This window comes from Oreochromis aureus, linkage group 20 (assembly GCF_013358895.1).
Source record: "Oreochromis aureus strain Israel breed Guangdong linkage group 20, ZZ_aureus, whole genome shotgun sequence".
In the NCBI taxonomy this organism is placed as follows: Eukaryota; Metazoa; Chordata; class Actinopteri; order Cichliformes; family Cichlidae; genus Oreochromis; species Oreochromis aureus.
Window position 1 is genome coordinate 7,199,853 of NC_052961.1, and position 18,960 is coordinate 7,218,812.

The 18,960-nt window shown below is 41.2% G+C and overlaps 1 protein-coding gene across 1 annotated transcript; it reads left to right on the plus strand.

The window, feature by feature from the left end:
* Positions 1 to 531: 531 nt before the first annotated feature.
* LOC120435201 (P2Y purinoceptor 1-like) lies at positions 532 to 18,580 on the plus strand. The gene is made up of 2 exons (XM_039604292.1): positions 532 to 1,004; positions 17,759 to 18,580. The coding sequence occupies exons 1-2, from the start codon at positions 532 to 534 to the stop codon at positions 18,555 to 18,557; spliced, it is 1,272 nt and encodes a 423-aa protein (XP_039460226.1). The 3' UTR covers positions 18,558 to 18,580.
* Positions 18,581 to 18,960: the final 380 nt, after the last annotated feature.

The following is an 18,960-nucleotide window of genomic DNA, read 5'->3' on the forward strand; positions in this document are numbered from 1 at the left end:
GCAGAAATATTGAAAGTAAGAATTCATACAAATAAGAGTGGACTAAACGTTAACCCTTTTCCAGTAGTGAAAAACTAAAAAAAAAATATTTGTTGGTTTGTTTGCCTTTGGTTGTCTAACTAAGAGTAATCAGGGAGATTTTAGTGCTTAAGCTTAACCAGTCAACATGAAACTAACCAGTCTCAAGAAACAAAAGTGAAACAAAATCAAACACAGGGTGTGGACTGTTATGGTAGGGACTAATTCAATGGTTCATGCAGCACCCTCTGGTGGTTGCGCCGTGTGTGTTGGTTGTTGCAGCTTGGCAATAAACAGTCACCACGTTAAGACAGAGCTGTCCCAGTCTCGTTAATATAAACCCGAGATCTACCAAAACATGGTGTCAGAAGTACTCTGGAGGGAGGAAGAACGTCAAGAAAACGAAAGCTTTCTCACCGGAGCGGACTTGCCCTGCAAGTTTGAATTAAAAGCTACAGTAAGAGCCTAGCTAACAAATTAGCAAACGCTAACTAGCATCTCGCGACTAGCAGCATGGCAGCCGTGCCGACAGCCTTCCAAGTATCACCGCCGCCGAAGTTCGACTTTTCAAAGCCAGAAGAGTGGCCGAAATGGATCCATTGCTTTGAGAGGTTCAGGATAGCATCCGGACTCAAGGTACAATCAGACGAAAACCAGGTTAACACTCTGATATATACAATGGGCGATGAAGACGTGATCACTTCGTTGAACCTGACCGAAGAGGAGGCGAGTGAGTACCACACTCTCAAAGACAATCTTGAGGCACACTTTGTGGTCAGAAGAAATGTCATCTTTGAACGTGCAAAGTTCAACCAAAGGCAGCAAGAAGCGGGAGAGACTGCAGATGGATTTATTGCATCCCTATATGCCTTGGCTGAGCATTGTGGCTACGGGGCGCTGCACAGTGAAATGATAAGAGACAGACTGGTTGTCGGAGTAAGAGACAAGAGGCTCTCGGAGCAACTGCAAATGGACGCAGAGCTCACGTTAGATAAAGCAGTGATACGGATTCGTCAAAGTAAGTTTGTTAAGAAGCAACAGGATCTTCTTAAAAACAACTTCAAGCAGGAAAATCCTTGTAACGTGGATGTCATTAAAGCAAAAATAAAACACTTCAAACCAAGAAAAACTGTGCCACAAAACACAGAGAGGAATGTGAAAAGCCAATGCAACCGATGTGGAAAGACACCCTTTCACAGCAGGAACCTGTGCCCAGCCAAAGAGGTATTCTGCAATCAGTGTAAAAAGAAAGGTCACTATGCAAGAGTGTGCAGGTCTGGGGCAGTGGGAGAAATACCTGCAACAGGTGGTGACAGTGAAGAAAGGGAGGTGGCATTTTTGGGAACAGTAGCATCAGAGAGAACTGAGAATGCGTGGATGACTAAAATAAAAGTTAACAATGTAGACTGCTGGCTCAAAATTGACACAGGAGCGGACGTAACCGTCTTGCCTGAAAAAGAGTACAACGCTCTAGCACAAAAACCACAGCTGCAACCCACAGATCTGAAACTGTATGGGGCGAGAATGTCTCCACTAGCAGTTAGAGGGAAATTTACAGCTAACCTGAGCACTCCAAGCAAGACTACAATACAGCCTGTGTATGTAGTAGCAGACCTGACACAAGGGTTACTTAGCCGCCCAGCAAGTGTAGCACTTGGTTTAGTGGCCAGAGTAGAAGCAGTGTCGCTCACTTCGGTAGAGGCAGTAAAGCAGCAGTTTCCAAAACTATTCAGTGGGTTAGGCCAAATGAAGGGGGAATACAAAATTGAGCTGAAAGCAGACGCTAAGCCATTTGCCCTGTCAACCCCAAGAAGGGTCCCGCTTCCCCTGTTGCCCAAAGTCAAAAGAGAGCTTGCTCGTATGGAAGAGTTAGGAGTAATCTCCAGAATAGAGCAGCCTACTGACTGGTGTGCAGGAATGCTTCCAGTACCCAAACCAAACAGAGATGAAGTGCGTGTGTGCGTTGACTTGACCAAACTGAACAATTCTGTGAAAAGAGAAAGACACATGTTGCCATCAGTTGAGCACACTATGGACAGCTAGAGGGCGCAAAGTTGTTCTCAAAACTTGATGCTAACTCAGGGTTTTGACAAACACCTTTGTCCAAGCAGTCAGCTCTTTTCACAACCTTCATTGCCCCATTTGGAATGTATTGTTTCAATAGACTCTGTTTCGACATATCCTCAGCCCCTGAGCATTTTCAAAAATGAATGTCTCAGCTTTTGGAGGGGCTGCACGACAAGAGACTAGTCGCAGTCCTTGAGCGGCTCACAAAAGCAGGTGTGACATTGGAAAGTGAGAAATGTGAGTTTGCAAAAACCTCAATCAAGTTCCTCGGACAAATCATTGACAGTACAGGAGTCAAAGCAGGCCCAGAAAAAGTGAAAGCGGTCAGCAACATGGAGGCACCCACTGATGTAGGTGGAGTGAGACGATTCCTGGGAATGGTTAATCATCTAGGCAAGTACCTTCCCCACCTAGCAGAAAAAACACAGCCATTGACAGAACTACTCAGTACCAAAAACATGTGGTGTTGGAGTGAGGCTCAACAAACAGCGTTTGACAACATTAAGTCAGAACTGAGTAAAGTACCAAACTTGGCACTCTACAGTCCCAAAGCACAAACAACAGTATCAGCTGATGCATCCTCCTATGGACTGGGAGCAGTGCTACTTCAGAAACAAGAGGATGACACAACGAAACCAGTGGCCTTCGCTTCAAGAGCATTAACCCCCACAGAACAAAGGTATGCTCAAATGGAGAAGGAAGCATTAGCCATAACCTGGGCATGCGAGCGATTCTCTGATTTTCTTATAGGCATTGAGTTCCATGTTGAGACAGATTACAAGCCTTTAGTACCACTTTTAGGCTCCAATAACTTAGACGAACTGCGACCACGAGTACAAAGACTGAGAATGAGATTAATGAGATACTCTTTCACCATCTCACATGTCCCGGGCAAACACATAGCAACTGCAGACGTGCTGTCCAGAGCACCAGAAAGGACGGTTTGTGACGAGACATTAAGACACGAAATAGACCTGTATGCACATCAGGTGATTTCAGGCCTTCCTGCAACAGAGGAGAGACTACAACAAATAAGAGAGCAGCAAGACAAAGACGAAACACTAAAACAAATCAAACTGTACCGCAAAAATGCCTGGCCGGACAAACTCAAAATACCAGGTCCATGTTTCCCATACCACCCGCATAGTTATTCCAAAGACATTACAAAAGGATGTTTTGACATGACTGCACACAGGTCACCAGGGCATTGTAAAGTCCAGGGAACAAGCCAAGCAGTTGGTATGGTGTCCAGGACTGAGCTCTCAACTACAACAGCTGGCAGCAGAATGTGAGACATGTGCAAAGTTGAGACAGCAACCCAGAGAAACACTCATGCCAACCGAGTTTCCTACACGGCCGTGGGAGTTAGTTGGTGATGATCTTTTTGACTGGAGTAACAGCCAGTATTTGGTTGCAGTGGACTATTTCTCAAGATACTTAGAAATAGCTAAGCTGTCCTCTACCACATCAGCAGCAGTGATTGACCACTTAAAGTCCATATTCGCATGCCACTTCCAGCCCGAGATTCCCTCAGAGCAATGGTGAGGCTAAAAGAGCAGTGAGAACAGTACAGAGCCTTCTACAGAAAGAAGGAGACTCATATCTCGCTCTCATGGCATATCGCGCCACACCACTTGCCAATGGACATAGCCCTGCAGAGCTTCTGATGGGGAGGAAACTTCATACCACAGTCCCCATACTTCCATCCTGCCTCAACCCAGGCTGGACAAACATCACTAAACTGAGCGAGAGAGAAAGGAAGGAGAGAGAAAAACAGTGGAAATGGTACAACAACAGACACAGAGCACAAGACCTCACTGGACTACACCCAGGAGATCAAGTTTGGATCACAGACATAAAAACAAATGGAACTATATCAGGCAGAGCAGATACACCACGGTCTTACCTTGTTCAGACCCCCAGGGGGCTTCTACGTCGAAACAGGAGCCATCTCATCACACTTAAAGGTACCAAGACTGAACCAGCTGAACAACAAAATCCCTGTCCTGCCAGAGAACAGCAGCAGGCCCGGTTGCAAACCAGGCTCAGCAGTCTCTTATACCACCAAGTAACCAGACTACTGAAAGAAGATATCCTACAAGAGACAGAAACCCACCGAGGTACATTAAGGACTTTGATTTAGGTAGAAGGTACTCTCGAGCACCTGAGTGACCAGCATGGGGCAGAATAATCCCCCCACTCAGTTGAAGGACCGGGTTGTCTACACCACGTTCATAGGTAGAACAAGTTCACACAGTTTAAAAAATTAAATAATAGCTATAAATAAAGGTAATAAATGTTGGTTACAGATTTGAGTTAACGTAACAGCCTTGAAATATCCAGCAACTAGTTAAGCGGTAGTGATTTCAGTTTTGACATAAAAGTGAATTCATAGAGAAAACATTATAGTTTATAATGTACTCAGAAGGGGGGATGTTATGGTAGTGCTTAAGCTTAACCAGTCAACATGAAACTAACCAGTCTCAAGAAACAAAAGTGAAACAAAATCAAACACAGGGTGTGGACTGTTATGGTAGGGACTAATTCAATGGTTCATGCAGCACCCTGTGGTGGTTGCGCCGTTTGTGTTGGTTGTTGCAGCTTGGCAATAAACAGAGTCACCACGTTAAGTCAGAGCTGTCCCAGTCTCGTTAATGTTGCCGTTATTATAAACCCGAGATCTACCAAAACATGGACCATGGTCTACTGCAGGGGTCGGCAACCTTTCTAATGATGAGTGCCATCTAAAATTTCCTCAGAAGTCAATGTGCCATATGACTGCATTAGCAATAAATTTAATAACACTCTATATTAACAGTTATACACTACATAGAACAACTTTATAGAATTATATTTGTTTTCAGATGTTGGCAGCTATCAGCAAATAGTTTTCAGCTATTTTGAAACAAAAAATCCATAGCAAGAACATAACAGCAAATGAACTGTACAACAGGAAATGCAAATGCTATTCATGGCCTCCTCACAACAATGATAAGAAAAATAAACTGGGCCAATATGGCATGTTTGTTAATACAGAGATACACATGTTAATGTGATCTCTGGTCTCCCACTCAGAGACACAGGTCTACGAGTGTCCAGCATTCAGACGGCTACCTGAGGACACTCTTCGTGTGAGAAAAACCCGGCGAGCACAGATATGTAGAGCCAAGTACTCTCAATAGGGCCTCTGCAATGTTCTGAAGACAGTTAAACTTGTCAGGTAGTGATGTCAAGCAATTGAAAATGCAAGCTCCACGAACTCGCACAGCTATGGATTCCAACTGCGTTTGTAGTTCTGCAAACTTTGACCTCCACAGAGTCGAGCTTTTTAGTTCAGTCAGCTGAATTTCGATGCCCTCCAGCTGCTCATTAAGGCTTTTGGTTTGATCAGAAAAGAAAACATTGGTCCATTCACCTGAAAGTCCCAAAAACGCGTTGCGAATTCTGTCTCAAGTCTTCGAATGTATCCGTGAATTTACGCGGTGCTGATGCTGCGCTGAGCGGACAGCTCCTGAAGCATTTGAAGTGTCGGAATGTGGAAATTTCAACATCGTGTCAGGAAATCAATATCCTTGGTATCCTTATTTTCCTTTTATATTGTTTTATGTACTTTAATAATGAAGGTTTGTAGAGCAAGGCCACTTTTGACTCACAAACTAAGTGCTCAGCCAGACTGAAAAACAGGAAGTTGTAGTGCACAGGCATATTAATAGATAAGACACAGAAAAGAGGAACTTTCCATATAAGCAATGTTTGAGACTGTGTGACGTGTAAAGTACCAAAATAACACCTATATGAGACACAGCTTATGATTCTAATGTTAGAGCTCTTGCAACTGGCGTTTGAGCTGTGCAGGAGTCTCTCTCTTCCGGAAGATGATTGAATAAAAAGAAATATAAATGTTTTAACACACTATGAGTCGGTTTTCTCTGTTCTATCATGGGGACAAAAGGATCGGGGTTTAATATTTGGTGTTTCCGCCCGGTTCGTCATGCAACAGAGAGAACAAATGTGGCCGAAGGTTGGATCTGATATGAGGCGAACAGAAGACCGGTCTAAAAAGATTTAAAGGTAGGCACAAACCTGTTCAATAAGCAAATTTGTTCAAATTGGCTGAATTCTAAATTATCTGTTCGCTGAGTGGATGATCTTAACTATCAAATTGGCTCAGTAGTGGTAAAACTGAATTCTTGAGAATAAAGTAAAACTTTGACGTAATAAGAAGCTTTCAAGTAAGGATAATGAAACTTTGAGAAAAAGACAGTACTGAGATAAAAGTAACATGAGATGTTATGAGGAAATGAGAGAGAAAAGAGACCAATGTGTGATTAAAGAATAAGAGAATATAAGAGTTGTTGGTCAGTTTATGGTTCAATAAGTGTTAGTCACGGAGTTGAAGAACTTCCCCCTTAGTAAAGACGTTTACTAAGGTTTTACTCAGGTGGCGCTTCTGAGAGTTGTGGCCTCAGGAATAGCTGATGATGAGAAGATCATTTTGAGATACACTTATTTGTGAGTAAAAAGAGTAATTTCGGATGAGGAAGTCCGACAGAAAACACCTGGTGCTGTCAGGATGTTTAAGTGACACAGAATTTCAGAAAATCGAGTCAGAAATGGTTTTGTGGCTCTTGGTAAACTGATTTTGAAGGAAAATCAGTGTTTATTGTGCTGAAGTAACAGATCCGGCGCGGCCTGAAGGGAAGAATCAGCTGTACAATTCTGAGTGTGCAGCGTTGTTGATATTAACAGATCCGGCTTGGTCTGAGGAAAAGAAATAAATCGGTGAATGGTTGATATACCATTCACCAAAAGAGTGAGCTCGGACGAGGAAGTCCAAGAAAAGGACACCTTGAGTTGAGCAAGGTGTTTAACTGACTCAGGATTTCAGAGAATCGAGTCAGTTGTGATCTTGAGTTCTAATGGTAAATTGATTTTAAAGGAAAATCAATGTTTACCATGTTGAAGTAATTCTGAATGTAATGAGGGAAGACTTTAGGACCCAGGGGACCCAAGGGAGGGTATAAAAGAGGAAGTAGCAGCAGGTGCTCTTCATTTGCACTGACGAGCGGCTGTGAACAATGGTTGTGTGAGTAGGTGAAGAGCCTGAGAAGTTTTGTCTTCTACACAAACAGTTGTTTTAAACCTCTACAGCAGAGGTTCGAGTAGTGATTTTAGAAGATAAGCCAAGATAAGCCAGGTGTGCGGCAAACACAGTTGTATGCTGGAGGACAGGCTGCACATGTGAATTTATCACTGTTTTTTCCTCCTTCTCTTTTTCGTTGTGTTTCTCTCCCAAGTGGGTTTTAGAGTAGGGTCACCTTTTAAAACTGTTTGTTTTTTATGCTGGGTTTGTTTTTATTTTCAACGGGCTGGTGCAATATTAGTCGGGGCTACGTGCAATCCCTGAGCTGGGCTCTTACCTTAGGGGAATTAGGTCTTTTAGAGGTGCTCTGTGTGGATTTGCAGTGAACAAGTTTTAAAAGTGATTTTAGTGCCACCAATTATTGCCTGGACTAAAACACTTAGTGCATGCGATAAGTGTTCTGTTGGGCTCATATTTATTTGGGGTGGATTTGTTTCTTTTAAAGTAACGAGCACCTGGGACCACCGGGGTAGAGCAAGCCCTCAGGTGATAGTTGCATTGCTGGCAGGTTGCACCAATAAAACTATATTGTGGTCGTTAGTGACTTTTTCTATTTTGATGTTTTAGGCCTATTGCAAACCCTTTGTGTTTTCTTTTAAAATAATAAATTTTAACATATCTGACTGATATTGACCCTCTTGTCCCGTTTATTCTGGGCTCGTTCCTGTAAGAGCTTTGGGCCTGAAAGTTTGCCCGAGTAGTATAGAGGCCCTTAGTGAATACTCGGTGGCTTTTACTAGCTACATGAAGACATTACTAGATGTGCTGTGATACAAGTGAAGAATAAGTTGTGTACATGGGGATTGAGAAGGGATATTTTACTGTTATTTTATCATTGCATCAGAATCATATAATAAGCATTGCATTAAAGCATTTATTGAAGCTATTGACATTACATTAATGTTTGTATTACAGTGATTGTTATAACCTCATGTTAATCTTCTATTTACAGGTGTTGGTATAATCATATAATCTTTCATTGCAGGTGTAACCATGATCATCTTTATACATATTGCCGCTTGGTGCTTATTATGGAGTTGTGCTCACGTCAGTAAGGGTTAAAAGCTACAGTCAGCGGGATGTCTGGCTGATCTATTGAGGGAAGTGACGTAGAGCGTAGAAGGCCGCACATGCTTACAAAACACATATACCATGTTATTCATCATGATCCTTTATTCATTTATATTCTTTTTATTAAGCTTTGAGTAGTGGCATTTGATTAGAACATTTATTCAACATATTACATGTATGGTTTCAGTTAGGTTATTGCACACATGAAGAGTTGGCCTCTGTCCTTATAGACAGAGTAAATGCTGAGGTCGAGGCACACACGCACACACACAAGCAGTAGTTAAACTCATGTGTAGGGGAGAGTTCAAATATTTAAATAACAATCTGCAAAGCCTTGTAGCTGTTTGATTATGCTTGCAGGAGAGACTGTTTGTTCCAGGGGATAAGCAGAGTTAGAAGATTACCGGGAAGGATCTGGCCTCGGGAAGAAGATGTTCTTTTAATGTGTTAAAAGTTGTCAACATTGATTGTATTGTACCTACTTTACGCATGAGGGGGCGTTCCAATACCCTGATTTTCATAAAAACTATTGTTGTGTGGTTTTCGGTGAGAGATCTGGTGCTGTCTGTGTACAGTGTTCCATCTCCCACACGTGTGTTCATTAAAATCATCGTTTGACTTGACCCGGCCAGACCAGTGTTGTTATTTTGGTTTTCTTCCTGTATCCATCCCCAATATTTTGAACCCGTGACAGGATACACAATTGTGTTGATATTGGTGGATCGGCTGCGGTCCATCTGATAAGTTAATGCTGGGTGCACTGAGACAAGAAACTGTTTTTAAATCTTCACTGGCTGCAGTGATATACATGTGCTGAAGATTACTGGACCCGGCGAGGTCCATTTGATGAAGTTCTTGGGCAGATAAATGACAGAAACAGTTTCTGAATTTTGAGGAGAATTCTGAAGCACTGAGGTTGAATTTTCTCTGTGCTTGGTGCGCTGTGTGGACTTATATCAGAGTTATAAGTCCAAAGGTTATGACCTGGAGGTCATTCATTGTGTTTAAAGAAGAACAGGAATTAGAAAAGGATATTTAATGTCATATTTTGAAATAACTGCCAGCTAGCAACGTCCCTCTCACCGGTAGGCTAAGTTATTTTTAGCCAATTACAAGTTGAATCTTGTAGTTGGGATTGTTGGCTAAGATACTGTCATTAAGACGCGGCACAACTGTGTCTATGCGAGCTAATATGCGATGTGCACTGCTGGCCCGGCCATTTATTTTTTAATACACCTTCTCAGATTAATTTACTGCGTGTCGTGCCCAGGGCTGTACTGGGACAAAAAATCGGCCTAGGCATTTTGACTAGAGACCAGCCCACCAGGTATTATAGGAAAAGCCATAGTCTTTGAATGAAAACAAATGCTGTTGTGACCATGATGTACTTTGTCTTGTTGGTATATGTATGATTTCTATACATTTTATATCAGATAAAAACTTTGGTTGTAAGATTCAGATAATTATTTATTAAAAGCTAGACATTTTAAATAAAAATAAGAAAGAAAACTATTTCTTTGTGCCCCCCTTTCCCTGTTAATGCCCTACCTGGCCCCCTGGCAACACTTTGCTAGACCCACCCCTGCACAGTTACCAGCTGTCAGCTGCTTAGAAAAGGATCCTGGTGTTATTTGTCTCTCAGAAACAGTTCATAACTTCCCTTCAACTCATTCTTGTCACCTAAAAGGTAAACCTGTTTCTCCATCACCTGTCCAGCTCTGATGATTCAGTAAAGACATCTCCTGGTTTCTTCTTCATGTTTCCCTCTCCCCAGATATCCAAACCGATATCATGACCAGCAGCTTTTACGGCTGTGGCTCCAGCAAACATCAGCTGATACTAGAAATTAATATTAAATAAATTCTAACAACAGCTGACCAATCTTAAACGTGCTGCTGTTGTTTAGCGCAGCAGTCCCCAACCTTTTTTGCGCCACGGACCGGTTTATGCCCGACAATATTTTCACGGACTGGCCTTTCAATTCAATTCAATTCAATTCAATTTTATTTATATAGCGCCAAATCACAACAAAAGTCGCCTCAAGGGGCTTTATATTGTACAATAGATCGCACAATAATAAATACAGAGAAAACCCCAACAATCATATCATATGACCCCCTATGAGCAAGCACTTTGGCGACAGTGGGAAGGAAAAACTCCTTTTAACAGGAAGAAACCTCCGGCAGAACCAGGCTCAGGGAGGGGGGGCCATCTGCTGCGACCGGTTGGGGTGAAGAAGGAAAACAGGATGAAAGACATGCTGTGGAAGAGAGACAGAAATTAATAACAGATATGATTCGATGCAGAGGGTCTATTAACACATAGTGAGTGGCTGGAAGGAAAAACTCAATGCATCATGGGAATCCCCGCAGCCTATGTCTATTGCAGCATAACTAAGGGAGGATTCAGGGTCACCTGGTCCAGCCCTAACTATAAGCTTTAGCAAAAGGAAAGTTTTAAGCCTAATCTTGAAAGTAGAGATAGTGTCTGTCTCCCGAATCCAAACTGGAAGCTGGTTCCACAGAAGAGGGGCCTGAAAACTGAAGGCTCTGCCTCCCATTCTACTTTTAAATACTCTAGGAACAACAAGTAGGCCTGCAGTGCGAGAGCGAAGTGCTCTAATAGGGTGATATGGTACTACAAGGTCATTAAGATAAGATGGGGCCTGATTATTTAAGACCTTGTATGTGAGGAGCAGGATTTTGAATTCAATCCTGGATTTAACAGGGAGCCAATGAAGGGAAGCCAATACAGGAGAAATCTGCTCTCTCTTTCTAGTCCCTGTCAGTACTCTTACTGCAGCATTTTGGATTAGCTGAAGACTTTTCAGGGAGTTTTTAGGACATCCTGATAATAAAGAATTACAGTAGTCCAACCTGGAAGTAATAAAGGCATGAACTAGTTTTTCAGCATCAATCTGAGACAGGATATTTCTAATTTTAGAGATGTTGCGCAAATGGAAGAAAGCAGTCTTACATATTTGTTTAATATGTGCGTTAAAGGACATGTCCTGGTCAAAAATGACTCCAAGGTTCCTCACAGTGTTAGTGGAGGCCAAGGTAATGCCATCCAGAGTAAGAATCTGCTTAGATACCATATTTCTAAGATTCTCAGGGCCGAGTACAATAACCTCAGTTTTATCTGAATTAAGAAGCAGAAAGTTAGCGGCCATCCAGGTCTTTATGTCTTTAAGACATTCCTGCAGTTTAACTAATTGGTGTGTGTTACCTGGCTTCATGGATAGATAGAGCTGCGTGTCATCTGCATAGCAGTGAAAATTTATGCTATGTCTTCTAATGATGCTGCCTAGGGGAAGCATGTATAATGTAAATAGAACTGGTCCTAGCACTGAACCCTGTGGAACACCATAATTGACCTTAGTGTGTGAAGACGACTCTCCATTTACTTGAACAAATTGGAGTCTATTAGATAGATATGATACAAACCACTGCAGCGCAGTACCTGTAATACCTACAGCATGTTCTAATCGCTCTAATAGGATATTATGATCAACAGTATCAAACGCAGCACTAAGGTCTAGCAGGACAAGCACAGAGACTAGTCCACTGTCAGAGGCCATAAGAAGATCATTTGTAACCTTCACTAAAGCTGTTTCTGTGCTGTGATGAGCTCTGAAACCTGACTGAAACTCTTCAAATAAGCCATTCCTCTGCAGATGATCTGTTAGCTGTTTGACAACTACTCTTTCAAGGATTTTTGATATAAAAGGAAGGTTGGAGATTGGCCTGTAATTAGCTAAGACAGCTGGGTCTAGAGATGGCTTTTTAAGTAAAGGTTTAACTACAGCCACCTTGAAGGCCTGTGGTACATAGCCGATTATTAGAGATAGGTTGATCATATTTAAGATTGAAGCATTAATTAATGGCAGGACTTCTTTGAGCAGTTTTGTAGGAATGGGGTCTAAAAGACACGTTGATGGTTTGGAGGAATTAATTATTGAAGTTAACTCAGAAAGATCAATTGGAGAAAAAGAGTCTAACTTAACATCGATGGTACTAAAAGTAGCTGTAGATGATATTACATCTGTGGGATGATTATTGGTAATTTTTTCTCTAATGATAAAAATTTTATTTGTGAAGAAGTTCATGAAGTCATTACTAGTTAACGTTAAAGGGATTGTTGGCTCAGTAGAGCTCTGACTTTTGTCAGCCTGGCTACAGTGCTGAAGAGAAACCTGGGGTTGTTCTTATTTTCTTCAATCAGTGACGAATAGTAAGATGTTCTGGCTTTGCGGAGGGCTTTCTTATAAAGCAGCAAACTATTTCTCCAGGCCAAATGATGATGCTCTAAATTTGTGACACGCCATTTCCTCTCCAGCTTACGAGTTATCTGCTTTAGGCTACGTGTTTGAGAATTATACCACGGAGTCAGGTACTTCTGATTTGAGGCCTTAGTTTTCACAGGAGCTACAGTATCCAGAGTCGTACGTAGTGAGAAGGTAAAATTATTAACAAGATAATCGACCTCTGTTGGAGTAGCGTTCAGATAGCTGCTCTGCTCTATGTTGGTACAGGGCATTGAAGATGATAACAGTGGGTGGATTATATTCTTAAACTTAGTTACAGCACTTTCAGAAAGACATCTACTTTGATAAAGTCTACTCTCCATTGCTGTGTAATCAATTATTGTAAATGTGAATGTTATCAGGAAATGATCAGACAGCAGAGGGTTTTCAGGAAACACTGTTAAATGTTCAGTTTCTATGCCATATGTTAAAATGAGATCTAGATAGAGTTGGATGTCTCGAGACCGGTCTTGGTCTCGAGACCACTTTTACGTGGTCTTGGTCTCGTCTTGGTCTCGACGGACTTTTGTCTTGGTCTCGGTCTTGGTCTCGATGGACTTTTGTCTTGGTCTTGTCTTGGTCTCAACGGACTTTTGTCTTGTCTCGGTCTTGGTCTCGCTGTTTCGATCTTCCGTTCTCAAATCGACATAGTGTTCCGGAGATTTGGAGTCAACCATTAGCGGAGCGGGGGGGTGGCTTACTGGGCTTAAGCCCGGGTCATTTTTTCAGAAGCATGGGGCACCGTCGTAAATTCCCCCTAATTTTGGTATGATCCGAGCTCAGGTACTAGGCGACTGAGCACAGCACGCATGTGAGCGAGGGGAGAAGCTGCTGCCTGCGAGTTTGCTGCAGACAGAGGAGAGCTTAAGTTTGACCAGGTACCAAAGCAAATCATTCGTACTGAACTAATAATGTAAATATGACGGTGTATCACAAAAGATTGATATCAAACTGATCAGTTGGTTATGTTACTTGCTCTTCGAGTGAATCAACAAATGGATAAATAAAAAGCCGAACAACAATGCTGATTTTTAGAGAGTCTTAGCCTACATTTCATATTTTCAGTTGTTACCTCCACGGCTAAACAAACTCTCTAAATCGGTTTCAATTGTGTACTGATGAACACAACAATGGACATAAGAAGCTTCTTTCAAAGAAAAAACTCAGGTAGATGTTATTTTATATATTATGTTTTGTATGTTGTTCAGTATATCTATGCAAAACAAGAGAAATTTCAATACACAGCAGTATATTCACAGATGAAACCAGATATTTACATACACTTTAGGTAGAAAACATAAAAACTATTTTTACTGTTAAACATTAATTTAGAGTAAACTTTTGTTTTAGATAAATAAATGTTGAAATATCTTTTGAATTAGTTTAATGACAGAATAAAGAGAGACAGAGCTGTCTATTTTATCCCTTTCATCAAATTTAGGAGAACATATACACTAAGTTTATTGTTAATTAATAAGAAAAACTCCAGACATTCCATTCTGAGCTTAAGAAGCTTCTGATAGGTTAGTAGAGTCCATGTGAGTAAATTGGTGGCACAGCTGTGGATGCATATAAGGCAAAACACACAGAGCCTGTTTCTGTGACATGTGAAAATCAAGAGATGTCAACCAAAACACCAGGAACAGAATTGTGGAGCTCCATAAGTGTGGCTCAATTTTGAATACAATTTGGTGCCATTTGCAATTAAGAAATACATATAGTTTTTCTCTTTACTCTTAAAGTTAACAAATATGTTTTTATATTTATCAATCTAAAAAAATAAACATTTAGTCTGATTTGATGTTACAATTAAAAAGTGTTTGTGTTTTTATCTGAAGAGTATGTAAATATCTGGTTTCAACTGTATATTTGATGATGTTGGTGTTTGGCTTGATTGTCAGCACAAAGAGGGAGAGAGAGGAACAGAGAGGAGAGAGAGGAGCAGAGAGGAGATGGAGAATGAGGACAGAACAGAGATCGAACAAGAGCAGGTGAGACACACATGTTAGTCAAATGGTTGTTTGCCAAAACTCATCAGAACATGTATCTAGTACCTGTTTCTTTTAGATACCATTTGTTACTTTTCAAATTCTATATTTATTAAGTTATGCAGGCTTGTTTGCACAACAAGGCTAAATAATTATATAAACTTTTCAGAATCTAAATAGCGTACTTTGGTAGAATTAAAAAAATAAGTGTAGTGCAGGTCTATGATGATTTTCAGTGCTACTATCATCTAGTTCTGATTCTGGTTCCGTCTTGGTTAAGTCCTAAGTAGTCCTGATTTTGAACTGTTGTAGTCCTGTTTTAATTCGGATCAGTTCTGGGTCTGGTTGAATTGGGATTTAGTTCCTGTGTCTTGATACAGGCCCGACTTTGTTCTGCCTTGCTGCTTAATTAAAAACTAGTTTAAGGTGTCCTGCATATGTGATATTTATTTTTTTTTCCTATATGAAGTCATTCTTTTTGAACAAAACTCAAAACGGAGCCTAATAATCTTTCAGTTATTTCTACCCTCACTTAATTTCCTTTCGCTGCTCAGCTCTCACACAGTGGCTCAGTTATGCTCCAATCCTCCATATTGTTGCCAATCACATGCGAGGATATAGGATAATATCATTATGTGAAAAACAGAGAGGGTGAGAGACGCGACAGTCAAGTGGAGCGTCGTCCTGTCCTCTCAGTAAGTGAGTGAGACAGTAGACAGCGGTGAGGAGGGCTGTGCGAGCAAAAAACACATAAATATGCCTGACACCTGTAAACGAAGCAGCATCTAGCTGCAATTTAAAGACTTTTTTTGTCTCGGTCTTGGTTTTGGTCTTGGTCTCGTCTCGACTCGGTCTCGGTCTTGGTCTCGTCTCAACTTGGTCTTGGTCTTGGTCTTGTCTTGGTCTCGATACCCTCTGGTCTTGGTCTTTGTCTTGGTCTCGATACCCTCTGGTCTTGGTCTTGTCTTGGTCTCGGATTAGGCGGTCTTGACTACAAGTCTAGATCTAGAGTGTGATTAAAGTGGTGGGTGGGTTCTTTTACATTTTGAGAGAAGCCAATTGAGTCTAATAACAGATTAAATGCGATGTTTTATCTGAGCTGAGCACTAAATCAGATAAAAAGTCTGAGAAATCAGAGAGAAACTCTGTGTAAGGCCCAGGTGGACAATAGATGATAACAAGTAAGACTGGTTTCTGAGTTTTACAGCTGGGGTGGACGAGGCTAAGCATCAGGCTTTCAAATGAATTAAAAGTCTGTCTTGGTCTTTCGTTAATTAATAGGCTGGTGTGAAAAATTGCTGCCACACCGCCCCCTCGGCCTGTGCTTCGAGGTTTCTGGTAGTTAGAATGACTCGGGGGTGTTGATTCATTTAAACTAACATAATCATCCTGCTGCAACCAGGTTTCTGTAAGGCAGAGTAAATCGATTTGTTGATCAATTATTAAGTCATGTACTAACAGAGACTTGGAGGAGAGAGACCTAATATTTAATAATCCACATTTCATTGTTTTACTCTTTGGTTCAGATGTGAATTCTGTATTGTTCTTTCTTTGTGATTTTCTATGTTTAAGTTGTTTGTTGCTGGTTTTTGGTTTGTTTTTTGTCATTTTGGGAGCTGACACACTTTAAGGTGTTGCGGATAAATACAACAAAATAAAACTAGTACCGGTACCAAAAAAAAGATTTATTCATAACACATGTGAAAAGACCCAGGAAAACCGAGTTAACGATAAAAATGATAACAAAATAACGCTGAAAACCGATAAAAACCCTGAAAACCATACATTTCACACCTGAGCCTCAACTCTCGCGGCCTGGTACCAAGCGACTCACTGACCGGTACCGGTCCGAGGCCCGGGGGTTTTGGACTGCTGGTTTAGCGCGGCATCCGCTGGTTTCCTCTTTCTGGTGCAAAGTGGGAGATAAACAAACAAGAGAGACGGGACTAGCATCAGAAAAGCCGATCAGCTAATCATTGATCCATTTCATGATTGAAGTAGCAACAGGAGAGGGAGCGGAGAGAATGAGAGAAGAAGAGGCAGCTGACAGCGTACAGACGCAGAATAACTCCTGCTTTGTGTCTTTTTTTCATTGTAGCTGAAGTCCGGGACAAACTGCGTTCCTTTTCAGCTCAATACGAAATGTGTAATATTTTCACTGAATACGGGATGATTCCATTTTTTGCGGGACGGTTGGCAATTCATAAGTAACCTTATGAATAAAATAAATTTCACTATCAGTAACATCATAGCACCCGCCCAACTGTATGGAAACTCCGTCATGCTAGCTAGAACGCAGTACGAGTTATTGTAACTGACTGTAAAAAGTCAGCACAACGAAAATAAACTACACCTAAACTTGGTTTATATCTGACCCCTGACTCGGGTCTCTCCTCCTCCTGCCTCCCCTTTCCCTCATCCACCTCCTGGCCTCTGTGGAAGCTCCGCCATAGCCACCACCAAACAACAAGTTATTTTTACACATCAGCCAGCATCTGGCCAATCCACCACCTTTCATTATTTATACCATTACAAAAACAACAACAACAAAAACAAAAAAACATCGGCCCATAAAAATGAAAAATCACCATTGGGCAAACCGGGCAAATACCCGGTATGCCCGATGGCCAGTTCAGCTATGGTCGTGCCATCAGTTAACCCTTCGCGTGCCAGCTGTGGCACACGTGCCCAGGGTTGCCGACCCCTGGTCTGCTGACTCCTAGTACTGCACCTGGCGCTCCAGTTACCACTTTAACGGCTTTATGCAGGTCTCTGTAATTAGATTGTTATCTCTCACCAGTCACTGCTGTGTCACAGGTGAAGAAGTAATCATTCAATACTTTTAATTTTATATTACTCTTTGTAATGTATATAATTCTGAAAAAGGTATTTCTACATAATGAGTACTTTTGGATCTGTATCTCCTTTTTTTACCACTAGAGGGCTTTATAAACCTTAATCTTGGTCACTGAAAAACACATATTGTTCATTACACTGTTAAAAGCTCCTCATGCCCTTCCAGTCATGGAATTTCATGGGCAGTCTGTTTCTTTTTCTTTTGCCTTCTCTATCTCTTGCTCTCCCTCTCTTGCCTTTTGCTAGGCAGAGTTGTGTGCTGGATGCTCTTGCTGAGTCATCTCCCGGGACAGCTTCTGTTTTTCACAGGCTTCAGCTGTGGCCTGCAACATACTACTTTATGGGGAATAAATGGATCTTTGGAGAAGGCTTTTGCAAGATCATAAGATTCTGCTTCAACTTGAATTTATACAGCAGCATTGGATTCCTTACCTGTATAAGTGTGTACAGGTACCTGGCTATTGTCCATCCAATGAGGGTGATGGGAAGAATAACTGTGACTCACTCTGTAGCTATCTCAGTCGTGGTTTGGCTGTTGGTGAGTGCTCAAAGTTTTCCAGATATGTTCTACCCAAAAACCTCTGCAAATAACACTGATAGAAATAGAACTGAAAAATGTCACCATACCACCACTACAAAGTATGTGGAGGATTACCTGAAATACAGTGTTGGTTGGACACTCACTGGGTTTGTTATCCCATTCCTTATCTTACTTGGCTCCTATGGGCACGTGACTCTTGTTCTCTGCCGCATTAATACCATTGATAAGGTGGTGAAACAAAGAAGCTTAAAGTTAATGTTCATCTTGATTTTGCTCTTCTCGGTTTGTTACATCCCCTTTCATATTTTTAAGAACCTCAGCCTTTATTCAAGAGTTTTGATAAAACACAGGATGCGTCCAAAATGGGATAAGGGAGTCTTTTGTGCTCATCAGATCAGTCGTGGTCTTGTGTGTCTGAATAGTGTTTTGAACCCCCTGGTTTACCTCCATGTCATGGATATTCCTGCTCAAATCAGACAGATGCTTCAGCGGTCTCGTCAGATATTTACTCGTTTCTTTCTGTCAAAGTACGGCAATGTACCTGTGGCACAAAGTGCAGATGTTTAACAGGAGTTTAGCATGAATGATTGAGTTTGAGTTTGTTTATTATACTGTGCTTCATCCAGTTAATTATTGCTCTCTTTTCCTGTAACAACAGTTTGGGCACAAGTTACTATATAAATGTATATAAATACTTTTATCTCTTTTTGTTCTGTTGCCTTGTATGTTGTGAATAACTGAAACCCAGTGGAACACATTTTCTATTTTGGTTTAAAACACATTGTCTTTATTTTTTATGCATGATTGTAATTGCTCTGAATAAGCTTCACTCATTTTGACGGAGTCAGAATCAACAACCAGTTGCTAATGAGATTATTTTTCTAAAATAATATTTGTATTTTTAATTGTTGCCTCACAGACTGCTTCCGTGCTCTTATCAAATGTTTTTTATAGGTGTTGCTGAGTGCGT